The sequence below is a fragment of the Xyrauchen texanus genome, chromosome 31 (assembly GCF_025860055.1).
Source record: "Xyrauchen texanus isolate HMW12.3.18 chromosome 31, RBS_HiC_50CHRs, whole genome shotgun sequence".
In the NCBI taxonomy this organism is placed as follows: Eukaryota; Metazoa; Chordata; class Actinopteri; order Cypriniformes; family Catostomidae; genus Xyrauchen; species Xyrauchen texanus.
This window is the reverse complement of record NC_068306.1, coordinates 34,615,348-34,633,232: the sequence shown is the minus strand read 5'-3', so window position 1 is coordinate 34,633,232 and position 17,885 is coordinate 34,615,348. Positions and strand designations below refer to the sequence as shown.

General features: G+C 40.7%; 1 protein-coding gene across 6 annotated transcripts in view; it reads left to right on the top strand.

Annotated features, from left to right (window-relative positions):
- The window catches only part of rnf121 (ring finger protein 121), a 52,391-nt gene extending 34,748 nt beyond the window's left edge, over nt 1-17,643 (top strand). For 4 of the 6 annotated variants that reach the window (XM_052099659.1, XM_052099662.1, XM_052099664.1 and 1 more), the window contains exons 7-11: nt 876-1,009; nt 6,593-6,696; nt 12,546-14,676; nt 17,068-17,194; nt 17,489-17,643. In XM_052099659.1, the coding sequence (XP_051955619.1) occupies nt 876-1,009; nt 6,593-6,696; nt 12,546-12,664 (357 nt within the window). In that variant the 3' untranslated portion in view covers nt 12,665-14,676; nt 17,068-17,194; nt 17,489-17,643. The remainder of the gene's footprint in view (nt 1-875; nt 1,010-6,592; nt 6,697-12,545; nt 14,677-17,067; nt 17,195-17,488) is intronic. The other 2 variants (XM_052099660.1, XM_052099661.1) reach the window with 2 other exon arrangements.
- Nucleotides 17,644-17,885: the final 242 nt, after the last annotated feature.

Below are 17,885 nucleotides of genomic sequence, written 5' to 3'. Positions count from 1 at the left end.
TTCAATGTTATGTGATGCGCTGTCATATTAGCATTTTACATAACATTTATGCAGTTTTACTCAAAAAAATATGAATTTTAAAAATATTCAAGCTATTTGGGTAAATATTTAAGTCTTTTGTGTTTTGCAGTATTTACATTTTAATGACAATTAATCAACTATTTTACTAAATAACATTAAACTAATCGATTCCATAAAATGTGCATGTTGTTGTTGTTGTTGTTGTTGTTATTATCAGGGACATTAAGTTATGCTTTATGCACGCCAGCTGTGGGGTAAAGTTGTGTCCGATGCTTTGGGTGAGCATCTTAATGCAGGGAATATTATTACAAAGTGTTTCCTTTCAAATATTTTCAGTAGGAAACCTTTTAATTTGTGTAAAGAGAGAAATTATGCAAGAATATTTTATAATTATTAATTTTAATTATAATAATTATAATTGATCAATTGTCACACATTTCTGCATATACATGGTGAAATTATTTATTTTTCACATATCCCAACTAAGCTGGGGTCAGAGTGCAGGGTCAGCCATGATACGGCACCCCTGGAGCAGATAGGTTCAAGGGCCTTGCTCAAGGGCCCAACAGTGGTGTCTTGGTGGTGTTGGGGCTTGAACCCATGACCTTCTGGTCAGTAACCCAGAGCCTTAACTGCTGAGCCACCATTTGCCCTCAAAATGGTGTGATTGATGTTACATCGGCATTGGCCATTTGAAAATCCAAAATCAATCAACTAATAACACCAGCTTTCAGACCAAACAAATAAACCAAACTGTGACGTCAAAAAGACTTTGGGCACACCAAACGCTCTAGTATTAAAGAATTTTCAAATTCAAGCCTGTGTGTGATATTTACATATCAAATTTGTTTCAGTTTTACAGTGCGTCAGGAATGCCCACGAAACACCTGTCAGATAGCATTTGTGCCGTGTGCGGCCAGCCAATCCTGGTGGACGTGAGCGAGGAGGGAATCATCGAGAACACCTACAGACTCTCCTGCAATCATGTGTATCCTTTACCATCTCTTCCGGTCACTGTTAGTCATGGGTTAATTTGACATGTCTGTGATTTTAAGTTTTAATCCATCTTATTTATAATCGTATTACACCACTTCAAGTGTTTTTACTGTTCATGCAAAGACCAAGTGTAAATGGCCTTCAAAATGCATTTGAGATTTGCAGCAAAATCTGCTCAATGGAAATAATGCATAATTCAGAGCGTCTCCTGTGTTGATCTGAGATCATTTGCATCATTCTCATAGACAACATTTTTGTGAATTGTTTTCAGACAACCGAGAATGAGCGAGAACTCTACATGCGCGCATTCCAAAAGACACGCACGTGCATCCCGTGTAAGCAGTAGAGCACCATTAAACCTCTGAACAAACGGTGAATCAGACAAGTGCATCAACTGCTTTTATTTAATCTATTTTCCAAAATATAGTGTGTTTCTTCAAGTGTGTCTTTGTGTCTAAGAGCATTTCTTGTCATGTGTTACTTTGAGACATCTTACAGGTTGCCTGCCTCTATAGCAGGTAGATTTATTTGTCATTGTGCATGAAATAGCCGCCCGCATTTGGCGGGGTGGCATGTGTTAATTTCAAACCCTGTGCCAACGAATTAATCAAATAAACCAGTATCGCATATATACTGTATAAAGCAATCATTGCTGAAAAAGGCCCCCCAAATAAAGAATTTAACTTTAAAATTTGTAAAATTACACAGAAATAGTAAGTGATTTTATCACAATAAAATCTTAACACATTTAATATTAAATTCTTGTGTCTATACTTTTGGAACAGTGAGTATTTTAACATAGAAAAATTGAACCCTCATTCACTTCCATTGTAAGTGCCTCTCTGTAATCCAGATTTGTACTTTTTTTTTTTTTTTAAGTAAAGGAGATAAGTCAAAATATTTTATTTGTGGTAGTCGATAATATGCTACAAATGCTGTCCATTGAAAACTTGTGTTGAATATATATTCCCTCAATCACACTGAAGTAATGTTAAAACGACAGCCCTGGTAAACACATCTGGTTGTTCAGACAACATATGTTAACTTCTCCCAAACTAATTGTGTTGCATATGAAAGTTCCAAAGACAACAATGACAACTGCAGTACACAAGTTTTCAAGTAATTTGTTTTTTTTTTTTTTGTAAGCCACATCTAGCACAGTAAAATTTCACTTTTGACATTGGCATCATCACAGAAGTGATCTCATTTACTTTTGCAAATTGCATTGAAATAGTAAATTGGAGTTCTATATATGCACATCTAACTGAGTTTAATGCTGGACTACAACATTTTGCTGAAATTTTGTGGCAAATGAAATATGTCTAAAATTGTTTCAATGATTTGTGGTACAATGATTGAGAAGGTTTACGTGATCAGACTGCTATCAATCTCCTATGTTTATTAGGGGTTACTGTCTTTTGACATGACCAAACGTGAATGGGTGCATTTTGATATGCAATTTTCTATCTAATACTATTTTAAGTAGCATTTTGCTCTTTTTTTTTTTATGTTATCCATGCTGCTTTTATGACCTCGTATTAATTGAAACAACATTGAAAATATATAACATTGTTATACTGCAGGACAATTTTATATGCTCTAGTGAAGGCAAAAATATGGTTAGAAAATATGAAAATCTTGAGACCAGTTAAGACATAACTGGTACACTTTCTCTTATACATTCATACATCCATCCATCCATCTTCAACCGCTTATCCGAAGTCGGGTCGCGGGGGCAGCTGCTCCAGCAGGGGGCCCCAAACTTCCCTATCCCGAGCCACATTAACCAGCTCTGACTGTGCGCACCCGAGGTGTTCCCAGGCCAGTGTGGAGATGTAATCTCTCCACCTAGTCCTGGGTCTTCCCCGAGGCCTCCTCCCAGCTGGACGTGCCTTAAACACCTCCCTAGGGAGGCGGCCAGAGGGCATCCTTACCAGATGCCCAAACCACCTCAACTGACTCCTTTCAACGCAAAGGAGCAGCGGCTCTACTCCGAGCTCCTCACGGATGACTGAGCTCCTCACCCTATCTCTAAGGGAGAAGCCCGCCACCCTTCTGAGGAAGCCCATTTCGGCCGCTTGTACTCGCGACCTGGTTCTTTCGGTCATGACCCAACCTTCATGACCATAGGTGAGGGTAGGAACAAAAATTGACCGGTAGAGCGAGAGCTTTGCCTTTCGGCTCAGCTCTCTTTTACGTGACAACGGTGCGATAGAGCCGAGTGCAATACCGCCCCTGCTGCCCCGATTCTCCGGCCAACCTCCCGCTCCATTGTCCCCTCACTCGTGAACAAGACCCCGAGGTACTTGAACTCCTTCACTTGGGGCAAAACCTCATTCCCTACCTGGAGTACGCACTCCATCGGTTTCCTGCTGAGAACCATGGCCTCAGATTTAGAGGTGCTAATCCTCATCCCAGCTGCTTCACACTCGACTGCCAAGCTATCCAGTGAGAGCTGAAGGTCACGGACCGATGATGACATGAAGACAACATCATCTGCAAAAAGCAGCGATGAGATCCCCAGCCCACTGAACCGCACACCTTCCCCACCCGACTACGCCTCGATATCCTGTCCATGAATATCACAAACAGGATTGGTGACAAAGCGCAGCCTTGGCGGAGACCAACCCCCACATGGAATGAACTCGACTTTGTGCCGAGGACCCGGACACAGCCCTCGCTTTGGACGTACAGGGATTGGATCAGCCCTAAGAAGGGACCCCCCACCCCGTACTCCAGCAGCACCTCCCACAGTCTCTCCGGGGGACCCGGTCATATGCCTTCTCCAGATCCACAAAACACATGTAGACCGGATGGGCATACTCCCAGGCCCCCTCCAGGATCCTTGCGAGAGTAAAGATCTGGTCCGTCGTTCCACGGCCAGGACGAAAACCGCATTGTTCCTCTTCAATCTGAGGTTCGACAATCGGCCGAACCCTCCTCTCCAACACCTTGGAGTAAACTTTACCAGGGAGGCTGAGAAGTGTGATACCCCTGTAGTTGGCACACACTCTCTGATCCCCCTTTTGAAGAGGGGAACCACCACCCGTTCTGCCACTCCTTAGGCACTGTCCCAGATTTCCACGCAATGTTGAAGAGGTGTGTCATCCATGACACCCCTCCACATCCAGAGCTTTCAGCATTTCTGGTCGGATCTCATCAATCCCGGGGCTTTGCCACTGCAGAGTTGTTTGACTACCTCAGTGACCTCCCCAGGGAAATAGAATCTGATCCCCATCATCCTCCGGCTCTGCCTCTACCATAGAGGGCGTGTTGGGATTTAGGAGTTCTTCAAAGTGTTCCTTCCACGCCCAATAACCTCCTCGGTTGAGGTCAACAGCGTCCCATCTTTGCTGTATACAGCTTGAATGGTTCCCCGTTTCCCCTCCTAAGGTGGCGGACGGTTTTCCAGAAGCACTTTGGTGCGGACCGAAAGTCCTTCTCCATGGCTTCTCCGAACTTTTCCCACACCCACTGCTTTGCCTCCCTCACGGCCGAGGCCGCAGCCCTTCGGGCCTGTCGGTACCTTGCAACTGCCTCCGGAGACCTCCGGGACAACAAATCCCGAAGGCCTCTTTCTTCAGTCGGACGGCTTCCCTGACCACCAGTGTCCACCACGGTGTTCGAGGGTTACCACCCCTTGCGGCACCTAAAACCTTGAGGCCGCAGCTCTCCACCGCGGCTTCGGCAATGGAAGCTTTGAACATTGCCCACTCCGGTTCAATGTCCCCAACCTCCGCAGGGATGCCTGAAAAGCTACGCCGGAGGTGTGAGTTGAAGATCTCGCGGACAGGGACCTCCTCCAAACGTTCCCAGTTCACCCGCACTACTCGCTTGGGCTTCCCAGGCGAGACTCTGTCCAGAGTCTTTCCCCACCCCCTGACCCAACTCACCACCAGATGGTGATCGGTTGACAGCTCTGCCCCTCTCTTTACCCGAGTGTCCAAAACATATGGCCTCAGATCCGACGACACGATTACAAAATCGATCATCGACCTTCGGCCTAGGGTGCTCTGGTACCACGTACACTTATGAGCATCCTTATGTTCGAACATGGTGTTTGTTATAGATAATCCATGACTAGCACAGAAATCTAATAACAAACATCCACTTGAGTTCAGATCAGGGAGGCTGTTCCTCCCAATCACGCCTTTCCAGGTGTCCCTGTCATTTCCCACGTGTGCGTTGAAGTCACCCAGCATCACTATGGAGTCCCCTACTGGGGCCCTATTCAGGACTCCATTCAGGGTCTCCAAGAAGGCCGAATACTCTGAACTGCTGTTCGGTGCATATGCACAGACAACAGTCAGAGTTTTCCCCCCCACAACCCGTAGGCGTAGGGAGGTGACCCTCTCGTCCACCAGGGTAAACTCCAACGTAGTGGCGCTCAGCCGGGGACTCGTGAGTATCCCCACACCTGCCCGTCGCCTCACACCCTGGGAAACTCCAGAGAAGAATAGAGTCCATCCCCTATCCAGGAGTACGGATCCAGAGCCAAAACTGTGCGTCGATGTAAGCCCCACCAGATCCAACTGGTGAGGGAGGTGGAGCGTTACTAGTTCCGGCTCCTTCCCCCCCAGTGAGGTGACATTCCACGTCCCCAGAGCAAGCCTTTGCTGCCCGGGTCTGGTCCGTCGAGGCCCACGGCCTTCACTGCCGCCCATATTGCAGCGCATCCGACTCCTGCGGTTCCTCCAATGGGTGGTGGGCCCAAGGGATGTAGAGGGGGGTTCCACGTTGCTTCTTCGGGCTGTGCCCGGCCGGGCTCCGTGGCAAGCCCGGCCACCAGGCGCTCGCCGACGAGCCCTCCATCTGGGCCTGGCTCCAGACAGGGGCCCCGGGCTTCCTCCGGGCAGGGTAACTCCTCCTCTTGCCGTTTTATCCATGAGTCATTTTGAACCATTCTTAGTCTGGCCCCTCACTTGAGACCACTTTGCCTTGGGAGACCCTACCAGGAGCACATGGCTCCAGACAACACAACCCTCAGGATCATAAGGGCACACAAACCTCTCCACCACGATAAGGTGCTGGTTCCCGGAGAGGGAACATTCATACAATTTTTGTTAATTTAAATGTCGATGTTGATTTCAAATGAAACCATGTTATGCTTCAACTACCAACTTTAAGTGTATGCATGGTGGTTTCCAAGCTGATGTTTTGGTTACAGAAGGATACCCACAGTGATGTTTCCTGAACAAACCAACATCTAGCAGAAAAATTTACAACTTAACACAATATATAATTGTGTCATGATATATAATGACAAAGCAGTGGCTGATTATCAGCTTTATAAACCTTTTAACGCAATTAGACATAGACTGCCACTATTGTTAAAACACTTCCTCGAGTCACTACATTTGAATCGTCGAAATTGGTTACGATGTAACCAATTCTGGTTAAGAGTTCTGGTTTTACTCGTGAAGTTTCAGGTTTGCGAGGAAGTTGGTATAATTTTACAGCAATTATGTATCAGAAATTTGGGCAAATGCTTAAATTTTGTTTTAAAACATAAGGGCACTGTGTGTGGTTTTACACAATTGAGTTTTCTCTTTCCTTAACCTACTTCTTTCCCCAGATTCCATGAGTTTTGTATACGAGGCTGGTGCATTGTGGGCAAGAAGCAGACGTGTCCATACTGCAAAGAGAAGGTTGACCTCAAGCGGATGTTTAGTAATCCATATCCTTCCTTGCCCAAAAACACTCATATTAGTCAGCCAATCTTATACATCAGTAACATGTACACATCAAGGATTGTCAGATTCTGTTAATATTGTAGAATTCCAATATTCAACATGACTAAATTAAACAGCTGGACAGTAGTCAAATAGTTAAGTCCTACCTTTGCTGAAAGCTTTCAATTGTCAGATGCTATGTTTCCAGCTACACTCAATACACATCCAGAACGTGGTGTTAATCATGCAATTTTTCCAACAATTGTTTACAGACATATTATTTGACTTTTAGTTGACTATCTCAATTCCAGTGGGTCAGAATTGTACATGCACTAAGTTAACTGTGCCTTTAAGCATCTTGGAAAATTCCAGAAAATGATGTCAAGCCTTTTAGACAATTAGCCAGTTAGCTTCTTGTAGGAGATGTGCTGAATTGGAGGTGTACCTGTGGATGTATTTTAAGGCCCACCTTCAAATTCAGTGCCTCTTTGCATTACATCATAGTAAAATCAAAAGAAATCAGCCAAGACATCAGAAATAAAATTGTGGACTTGCACAAGTCTGGTTCATCCTTGGGAGCAATTTAAAAATGCCTGAAGGTACAATGTTCATCTGCACAAACAATAATATGCAAGTATAAACCCCATGGGACCAAGCAGCCATCATTCCGTTCAGGAAGGAATGCATTATGTCTCCTAGAGATGAGCGTAGTTTGGTGCATAAAGCATACCTGTCAACACTCCCATTTTTCCCGGGAGTATCCCTTATTTCACCCCCCTCCCGTTTTGTCATTTCTCCCAGGAAACTCCCGTAATTTGTATGGCCCAAACATCGTCATATGAATAACAGGGCTCCAGACTAACTTTTCCACTGGTTGCACTGGTGCTACCAACTTTCTCAGTTGTGTTCTGTTGCGCGAGCGTGCACTCGCACAAATGCGACCACATAAAATTTGAACTCGCACATTCTCAAAAAATGGTCGCAGTCTGGAACCCTGAATAATCACATCTATATATTATACCAAGGTTGTCCAGTTGCCAGATCTTGTATGAAACATATCCTACTCTCACAATCGACACATCATACAAATTTCTACCCAATTGTGACCTCAACCTACAACCCAATTGCACTGTTGATATCGGTGCAGGTAGTAGATGCAGGAAGTTGAATCAAGAATCACTGGTAGATGGGTGGAGAAGACTTGGGTTGTGCTCCAGTGAAAAAACAAATAAATATATATATATATATATATATATATATATATATATATATATATATATATATATATATATATAAACAACAGCTGGACGGAAGAATTTAATTTCATACCTCAAAGCCATATCGACAATGGCCACGCCTTTTGCAAAGCGTGTCGCAATGATTTGAATATCGGACACGGTGGGAAAAATGACTCTGCTCAGCACATTAAATGACAACAGCACAATTTGTATGTATTTAGCCTGCCTATGCCATCCAGCACCTCCCCCGCTCAGAGGTCTCCCGGATTTTGTTACCCAAATGTTGACAGGTATGGCATGAAGCAAATCATGCAAATCAGTCCCAGAACAACAGCAAAGGAGCTTGTGAAGATGCTGGAGGAAACAGGTAGACAAGTATCTATATCCACAGTAAAACAAGTCCTATGAAGCTTGTGAAAGGCTACCCAAAACAAAACTGTTACTAAAGTTGTAATACTTTATTATACTCATTAAATGACAACATTGAATAAATGTATTTGCTATTTTCATAGGTAATTTATGTAAGTTGATATGTTTATGTCATGTGCGTAACTGCCGGTGGCACTTTGCCACCGCAGTGGGGCAGTTGTCACGTTGATTCTACCTGCTCTACCTGGTGTATGATGAATCGAGCAAAAAATCCCATAGAAGAATGGTTTTGAGACACATCTTGAAACCAGAATATCAGAGACCTGAGGGTGGGCTTTTTTGAATTGGGTCAGAGAGCAACTGCTTGAGAACACCCTAGCAAGCACCAAGAATACCCTACCAATGCCCTAGGAACACCCTAGAAACCGCTTGTTAACCAACATAATACCATCAAAACATGCAACCTCCTGGCAATGCAATAGCAACTTCTAAAACCCTAGCAACTGCCTAGCAAAACCCAAAAACTGTTGTTAGCGCCCATTAAACCCAAGTTGCTTACTAGTAACTTCCTACAAATTACCTAGAACACCCTAGCAACCTCCTAGTAACCTCTCCGAACACCCAGAAGAACATAGCAACTGCCTGACAACACAATAACAATCACTCATAACACCAACTTTCTAGCAACGGCCAAGTGCCTTGTTGCCACCAGATTCCCTGTGAGGCATCCTAGGAACCAGCCAGATTAACATAACATCTGCCTTGCAATGCAATATCCACTCAGAAAACCCTAGCTCTTGCCTAACAACATCCATCTATCATTGTTTCCACCCAGAAAACCCTAGTGGCTGCATAGTAAGGGCCTAGGAATTACCCAAAACCACCTAGTAACCACTCAAAACACCCAGAAAAATATTGCAATCGCCTGGCAATGCAGTAACAACCACTCAGATCACTAACAGCCTAGCAACACCACAGTACCCTTGTTACCACCCAGAAAATCCTAGTCACTCTTTAGTAATGCCCTTGGAACCAGACAGAATAACATGGCATCTTTCTTGATATGCAATAACAACCACTTAGAAAACTCTAGTTCTTGCATAACTACATCCATGTACAACATTGTTACCACCCAGAAGATCCTAGTGGCTAAGTAGTTACGACCTAGGAACTACACAGACCACCCAAGCAACCTCTAGTAACCACTCAGAACACCCTAGCAGCTGCCTAGCAACACCCTAGTAGTACCCTTGTTATCACCAGAATACCCTTGTGGCTCCCTAATAACTCCCTAGGAATTGCCCAGAACACCCTATCAAATGTCTAGCAACCAACTAAAACACCATAGCAACCACCTATCAACGTAATAACTCTGAACACCCTGGTACCCTTGTTACCGCCCAGAATACACTAGCAGGCTGCATAGTAATGCCCTAAGAACTACCCAGAATACCATAGCAAATGCCTAGCAACACCCAAGTACCCTTGTTACCACCCATTTTTATTTATTTATTTATTTGTTTGTTTGTTTAATAGGGACAATGCACATTAATAAACATCAGCAGTGTTTCTAAAATCTGGCATGTTTACATCTTGTACAATTATACTGATTTACATCCGTAGTCCTTAGGCAAGTGACATAACAACTGATAATATACAGAAACAAATATACAATAAATTACAACATACAGTTACAGATACACCATACTTAAGCAGAAAAGTGCAAAATGCATTCTATAACATGCCATGTTAAAAGTGATCACATATCTGGTTTGCCTCAAAACTTTGTTTGAAATGGGTCATTAGAAATTTATTTGATATGTGAAGTGGTAAAAAGTAGAATACACAATTAGAGAGAGGCAATATACATTGTGCAGCATGCCAATTTAAAAGTAATAACAAATCTGGTTTGGCTTATGCCATTGATTAGAGTTGAATAGTGGAATATGTAGAACATCCCTTATTACAATGGTTAGGCTATTCCAATATTTACTTCCCTTTACTGACTGCACTGTTTGTCCAAATGTGGTGCGCCTATGTGGCCCCTCCCAGTCCCCTCTAGTGATGGCCCTGGTGCCAATACCACTGTTCGCCATCTGTTTAATGAGTTCCTTTAAAGTGGGTGGGGCAAGCCCATGCAAAACCTTGTATATTAAACGAGCATATTTTAAACTTTTAGAATTCTCAAAAGATTATATTTTTCCAAAATGTTACAATGATGAAATAAGTACAGTACCCAAGGGGCTTACTATTAATGCCCTAGGAATTTATCTTGACACCCTAGCAACTGCCTAGTAACCAACCAGAACATTATGGCAACCACCTGGCAAAACCTTAACAGCCATTCAGTGACAATTGCCCACTACACCCCAACATCATGGCAGCATGTTTTGTACAAAAGTGTCAATCTAGTTCTAAAACATTTGTACGATTTGTAATATGCTGTAGATAGAATGTACTTGGCATGTCCTGGATTCGAACTCACGACTCCAGGGGTGGTAGTCAGCATCTTTACTCGGTAAGCTACCCAGGCCCCCCTAAAAACATACATTTTAGCCTTTTACCAAACATACTGCTTCGAAAAGAGCAGAAAAACTTTGGTTTAATTTCCCAGTTTAAGCCCAATATGTTATTAATGCCCTCCTATCACTTCAGATGTGTGAACTGATGGTGTGACAAAGTTAAAGTTAGTAATGTGTTGGGTTTCCTGCTATTTTCTTAAACTGGATTTCCCAGTTTCTCCTCCATTTCAAACATTCAGCTGATTATAAAGCAGACTGCTTACAAGAAATGCCTCCAAAAAAATCTTTGGGCTTTTATGCAAAGGATGTTTTACTCTGCAAACATACCCCTACTTGTTTCTGTTTGAACAAGATTTCAGACACACCAAAGCATTCGACTTCAACCGAACCATTAGTCGTGTTTACATGCTTCTATTTTCTGTCGTTTATCATTTAATACATTTAATTCTAAAAATGTATTGAAAGGATATTACCAGCATGACCAATTCTGCAGTACTTGATATGTCCCGCTTCTGCTCCGTTGACTCGAGATGAAAAACAGATGATTAATGTTATCAGCATGATATGAGAATGTTCCAAAGAGCATATCCTAGAAACAGTGCAGAATCGTATGTATTTTTCTTCTCACATCATAACTCATTTTTTTATTTAGCCTGTTGTTTTCAAAATCATTTGTAGGTCACTAAATACTGTAAATGTAAGCAAATTTAATGACTGAGTGTATGCTGTGACTGGCATTACAGCTAAAACGGGACATAATAAATAATAAGAAATTCATGTAAAATTTCCAACCTCGTATTCAAATTATCAACTCTAATGTTGGTAATATAATTTCTAATGAAAATATTGGAAGTCATAAAAGAGTGCAAAATAGGTGTGTGTGTGTTTTACCACATGAGAAATGATCAGCACAAAATGTCATATATAAGGAACTATTAGTTTCAGGGATGTTGAAGTTGGTAGAGCAATACTTCCAGGATAAATAAATTGGTGCTATCCCTTTTGTTTGTATACGGTTACGTTAACTTGAATTAACCTCCTAGAGGTGAAAAATGCCCTGCAGGCTCGTGATCTGCAAACGCTGCACGGGTCGGTTGGGTATACTGCAGTCTCATCACATTATAACGTTTTGTTTAGTCTCCCATTCAGCTCATGAAAACATTTAGTGTGATCATGGGGAAAGATTACATCAAGATGTAGACTGGAATGCAGGTGTGGAATTTCATCTAAATAAAATAGTCTACCCCTCTCTCGCAGTTGTTGGCGTGCCAGTGATTACCCCTCCGCGTGCCATAGGTTGCCGACCTCTGCTCTAGCGGATGCTTAGTATTACCCTAAGAACCTACCAGAACACCCAAGCAACTGCTTGGCTATCGGAACACCATAGTAACTGCTTTGCGACACACTATCTACCTCTCAGAACACCTTAGCAACTACCTAGCAACGCCCTAGTGCCCTTCTTGCCACCAAGAATACCCTAGTGGCTCCTTAGTAAAGCACACTAGGAACCACCCAGAACATCTTCACAACAGCATAGTGACCATCCAAAACACCATAGCAACCGCCTGGAAACAAGGCAACATTCACTCAGAACACCTTAGCAACTGCTCTGCATCATCCTATATCCTTTTCGATTTTATTTTATCACTGGCAGTCCTCTAAGTTTAAAACGTTTATGGATTTTCAAACAATGCTCATTTTAGCACCTTAACACAGGTTTCTCAGATGGGAGAGACCCCACGTCATGTACGGACAGCTACTGGACTGGCTGCGCTACCTCGTGGCCTGGCAGCCTGTTATCATTGGACTGGTACAAGGCATCAATTACATCCTGGGTTTGGAGTAACTTCAGCACCTAGTTTCGTGGGACTTTTGTGGGATCTCACTCAAACTGAATTTTTCAAGGACTGTGTGTCTAACGTGTTAAGTACTTTATATAGGCACACACCGTGCTAATTTGTCTTCAAATGAAATTCTGCTATCAGTCTGACGTCGGATGTTTCGCCAAGTTTCTACCTTAATGGACTACATGAAGGTTGGACCTTACATGAAGGTTCACCATGTCTCCAGAAGGATTTTTTGTAAAGAGAACTTTTGAATCACTTAATGTATTTTTAATCAAACGGTTGTCCATAAATTTCTCTTTCATTAACAAACTTTAACATACACTATGGACAAAAGTATTTGGACACTCCCTTTAAAGGATTTGGTGATCCTAGTAATTTCATAGGTAAAAATTTTAATACTACACGTAGTGATTTAGATATTGGATGTCCTCACTGAATTGACTAGAATAACCAAACCTGTTGTTAGAAGCAAGTGTCCACATGCTTTTTGCCATGTAATGTAATTGTTTCATAACATCCTTGCACCGATGTGTCAGTATACCTCTCATTTGGCAAAATTCAGACATGCTAGTTCAGAGGATAGGGAAAGAGTGTGTTTGGGTGCGAACGTGTGTGTGATAGTGTACAAATCGTTGTGTCTTGTTGCTAGTAATGAGCAGAGTGAGGGACAGCTTCAGCCTCAGATGATGTTCGTGTATAATTCAGTTCCAATTGTTCTTTACCATGTTTTAACCATGTTCACCTTTCAGTCTGTGTGGTGAGTCCCGAATGGCAACACTGACTAATGTACTGTAAAAGACTGGAAATGTTGAATGGATAAATAACATGATGTTGAAGTATTTTACTCAGTCGATTCTTTATTATAGGTGTTTGCCGAGGCAGGCATCACTACTTCTGTTGCTCATACATAGGATTAGGGGTTTGCTTAAAGCCTATACACTTTAAGTATTACTTATCCCACACAGTTTGTGCTACGGACATGAATGGTACCTCAAATCATGCAGATTGTTGAGGAATGATGTGCTATTATTATTTTTCTAAACAATCAGACTTATCATTTGTTGGACAATAAAGCTAGCAAAAAATGAATCTAAATGTCCTGACAACCACCCACAGCACCCTAGCAACAACATTCTGAAGAACTGTAAACAACTCCGAAGTCAACAGTCATGAAAATATCCAGAAAAATCCAGATCAGAGGATTTACAAAGAAAACTCTACACAGACATCATGTGGGTGGTGACTTTTTTGATGTTATGGAGTTCCAGAGTTCATTTGAGGGACATGTTATGAGAATTGTGACTACATTATGGCCTGCTGTATAATTTGTAAAAGTTTCTGTCAGGTTTCAGTTTGTCTCATATGTGAGTCAGTGCTACATCAGGCTGTTTCCCACTGTTATTACAGAAAAGAGTTTAGTTGTATTGTGTAAGCACAGGGAAGTCCCGTGCATGCTACAATTTTGACGGTTGTCCTGGTTACTTCCTCAAACCTATATAAAGAAACCCAAAATAGGAAATGACAACCCATTCTTACAGAGGCTTTGAACTTAGGCACAATCGCACCAGCAACTACAAGCATGAAATGGACAAAACTCCACACAGGTAAATGACTGCTAATACTTTGATAGCTTGTCTGCTTTTCAGTGTGTTCACCAAGACACATTTCAGTGTTAAATATTGGCAGTTGAGTGGCATTTACGATGAGGAATAATGCTGTATTTATTGTAATTGCGTTTATAGTGATATGTGGAGTCTCTAAATGTGATGTTTTCTTTGTTTAGGGTTTCTCTACTTACTACTTACAGTACTTACAGTCTTTTGTGGTCTACCAGACATTGCTGATGCAGGTGTGTTTATTACTCAATTTGACCATAAACAACTGTCATATTGAGCTGGAACACATCACAGTTTAGAGATTCCACACATCATGCTCAGAGAAAGCTTGTTAACATGGCAATTCTTTTTTTTTCAAGGTCCTAAAATTGTAAAATTAAATAATGCTACATCAGGTAAGAGTTTTGTTTATGTCTTCTATTTTATTGCTATTGAATAACTGTTTTAATGATTAGTACAAAGTGATGAAAATATGATAGACAGACATACTCTGTACTGTGTATATATAATGTTTTAAATGTTTTTATAATATGTATTATGATTAATAATGATAATAAAAACAATAATAACAATTTAATTAATTTTATAATATATTAATAGAATTAAAAGAGAAAAATATTGGCTATGTATATATAATATTGTATAATCTATATATTATTGTTTGTGTGTGTGTGTGTGTGTATATATATATATATATATTAGTATAATCTCATGATTTTTATGTTTACATCTTGATCATTTTCTAATAATTATTATGATTACTTAATTATTATTATAACTTCATAAAAATATTATAGTATAATGAAATATAATATTTTTATATAATTTCAAATGTTTATAAAATAAATAAAGAATAAAGTGCTGCATCCATTTGTAATTATGCTTCTATTTTGAATATCTATCTGTCATCTAGTCAGAAGTGTACATATACTTAAGTTGAAGTCATTAAAACTACATTTTTAACCACTCCACAGATTTAATATCAGCAAACTATAGTTTTGGCAAGTTGTTTAGGACATGATCTACCTTGGACATGACTCCCAAGTCATTTTTCCAACAATTGTTTACAGACAGATTGTTTCACTTTTAATTGACTATATCACAATTTCAGTGGGTCAGAAGTTTACATACACCAAGTTAACTGTGCCTTTAAGCAGCTTGGAAAATTCCAGAAAATTATGTCAAGCCTTTAGACAATTAACCAATTAGCTTCTGATATGAGGTGTACTGAATTGGAGGTGTACCTGTGGATGTATGTTAAGGCCTACCTTCAAAATCAAAAGAAATTAGCCAAGACCTCAGAATAAAAATTGTGGACCTCCAAAAGTCTGGTTCATCCTTGGGAGCCTGAAGGTACCACATTCATCTATACTAACAAGTACACCAGCATAAACGCTGTGGGACCATGCAGCCATCATACCACTGAGGAAAGCGACTCATTCTGTGTCTTAGAGATTAACGTGGTTTGGTGCAAAAAGTGCAAATCAATCCCAGAACAAATGCAAAGGACCTTGTGAAGATACTGGAGGAAACAGGTAGACAAGTATCTATATCCACAGTAAACCAAGTCCTATATTGACATAACCTGAAAGGATGCTCAGCAAGGAAGAAGCCACTGCTCCAAAATCGTCATTAAAAAAAGCCAGACTACAGTTTTCAAGTGCACATGGGGACAAAGATATTACTTTTTGTAGAAATGTCCTCTGGTCTAATGATACAAAATTGAACTGTTTGACCATAATAACACTAACCCAACTGTGAGGCATGTGGGTGGCAGCATCATGTTGTGGGGGTGCTTTGCTGCAGGAGGGACTGGTGCACTTCACAAAATAGATGGCATCATGAGGAAGGAAAAATATGTGGATATATTGAAGAAACATCTCAAGACATCAGCCAGGAAGTTAAAATGGGCAAATGGGTCTTCCAAATGGACAATGACCCCAAGTATACCTGCAAAGTTGTGGCAAAATGGCTTAAGGACAACAAAGTCAAGATATTGGAGTAGCCAACACAAAGCCCTGACCTCAATCCGATAGAAAATTTGTGGGCAAGGAGGCCTACAAACCTGACTCAGTTACACCAGTTCTGTCTGGAGGAATGGGACAAAATTCCAGCAACTTATTGTGAGAAGCTTGTGGAAGGCTACCCAAAACATTTGACCCAAGTTAAACAATTTAAAGGCAATGCTACCAATTCCTAACAAAGTGTATGTGAACTTCTGACCCACTGGGAATGTGATGGAAGATTTAAAGCTGAAATATATAATTCTCTCTACTATTATTCTGACATTTCACATTCTTAAAATAAAATAGTGATCTTAACTGACCTAAGACAGGGAATGTTTTTTACGATCAAATGTCAGGAATAGTGAAAAACCGAGTTTAAAAGTATTTGGCCAAGGTGTATATGACTTCAACTAAACATATACATATATATATATGTAAGCTTCAATTAGAATTTCTGTATCCCAAATTTCAATTTCTCTTTTTATTATAATAACAATAGCTGCTTTGTAATTATAACTATAATATCTGCTTAAAAACTGCTTTAAATATGGATTGAAAAAAATGTACACAATTCTTTTCCCTGAATTTCATTTTGAATATTTGCTTATATACTAACAAGAAGACTAGATTTTCTTTCCATATGTAAATATTTCCCACTTTAAATTTTGTTATTAAAAGAAGAATTGCTCTAAAATTACATTTTGAATTTTGAAACAAACGGATGACAGGGTGGATTCTATTCACCTATAAATAAAATGGAATCTTGATCTCTTTTTCCAGGGACAAAATTAACAATTTCCTGTGAAGTTGATCCTGGAATACTTCAAGATGAAACTCTTGTGTACTGGTTGGTCAACAATTCCTTTATTGAGACGGCATTTCCTAGCGGACGAGTGTGGATGCACACGTAAGAACAATCCATTTATACCGTTTCCGTTAATACAGCCAGGCTTCGAATTTAGACTTAAGTCAGATTATATACAGTGACCCCCAAAAAGTATTTTGAAACCTTGCCATACTTTGCATTATACAACCATTTCTAATCAAGTGAAACTTATTTTTAAGAAATATTGGGGTGAAGTATCCTTTACTGTCCAAATACTTTTTAAAGGACACTGTATATGCCAAGATATGTTTTTCAACTAGACATATCTTGTTTATTTTTCAAAGGCATTTCATATTGTTCCTCTTTATCATACAGGCATGACAGCATGGAGTATATTCAGAGTGATCTGGTGTTTTCATGTGTTCATCCTCAAGACTTTCAGAGCAATTTCACCTGTGTAGCTCTGAGTCCTGCTGGAGTGGATACTAAATCGATTACACTGCATGAAATAATTAGGAATACAACACGCAAAAAGGCAGGTGAATTTCTATGTCACTATAATGTTTGTGCATGTTTACATGATGCTTCATTTATTCACATGGAACTCACACCAGCTTTTCTTGTGCGGTGCAGGAACCGGATGCTCAGAAGAATTCATAACAACCAGAGCTGAGGATAAGAAAAGAATTCAGTGGATGAAGCTTGTGCATTTTTCCAGGATACAGGATGGATGTAGCATTTTGAACCATTAAGCAACAAGTAATTAATGTAA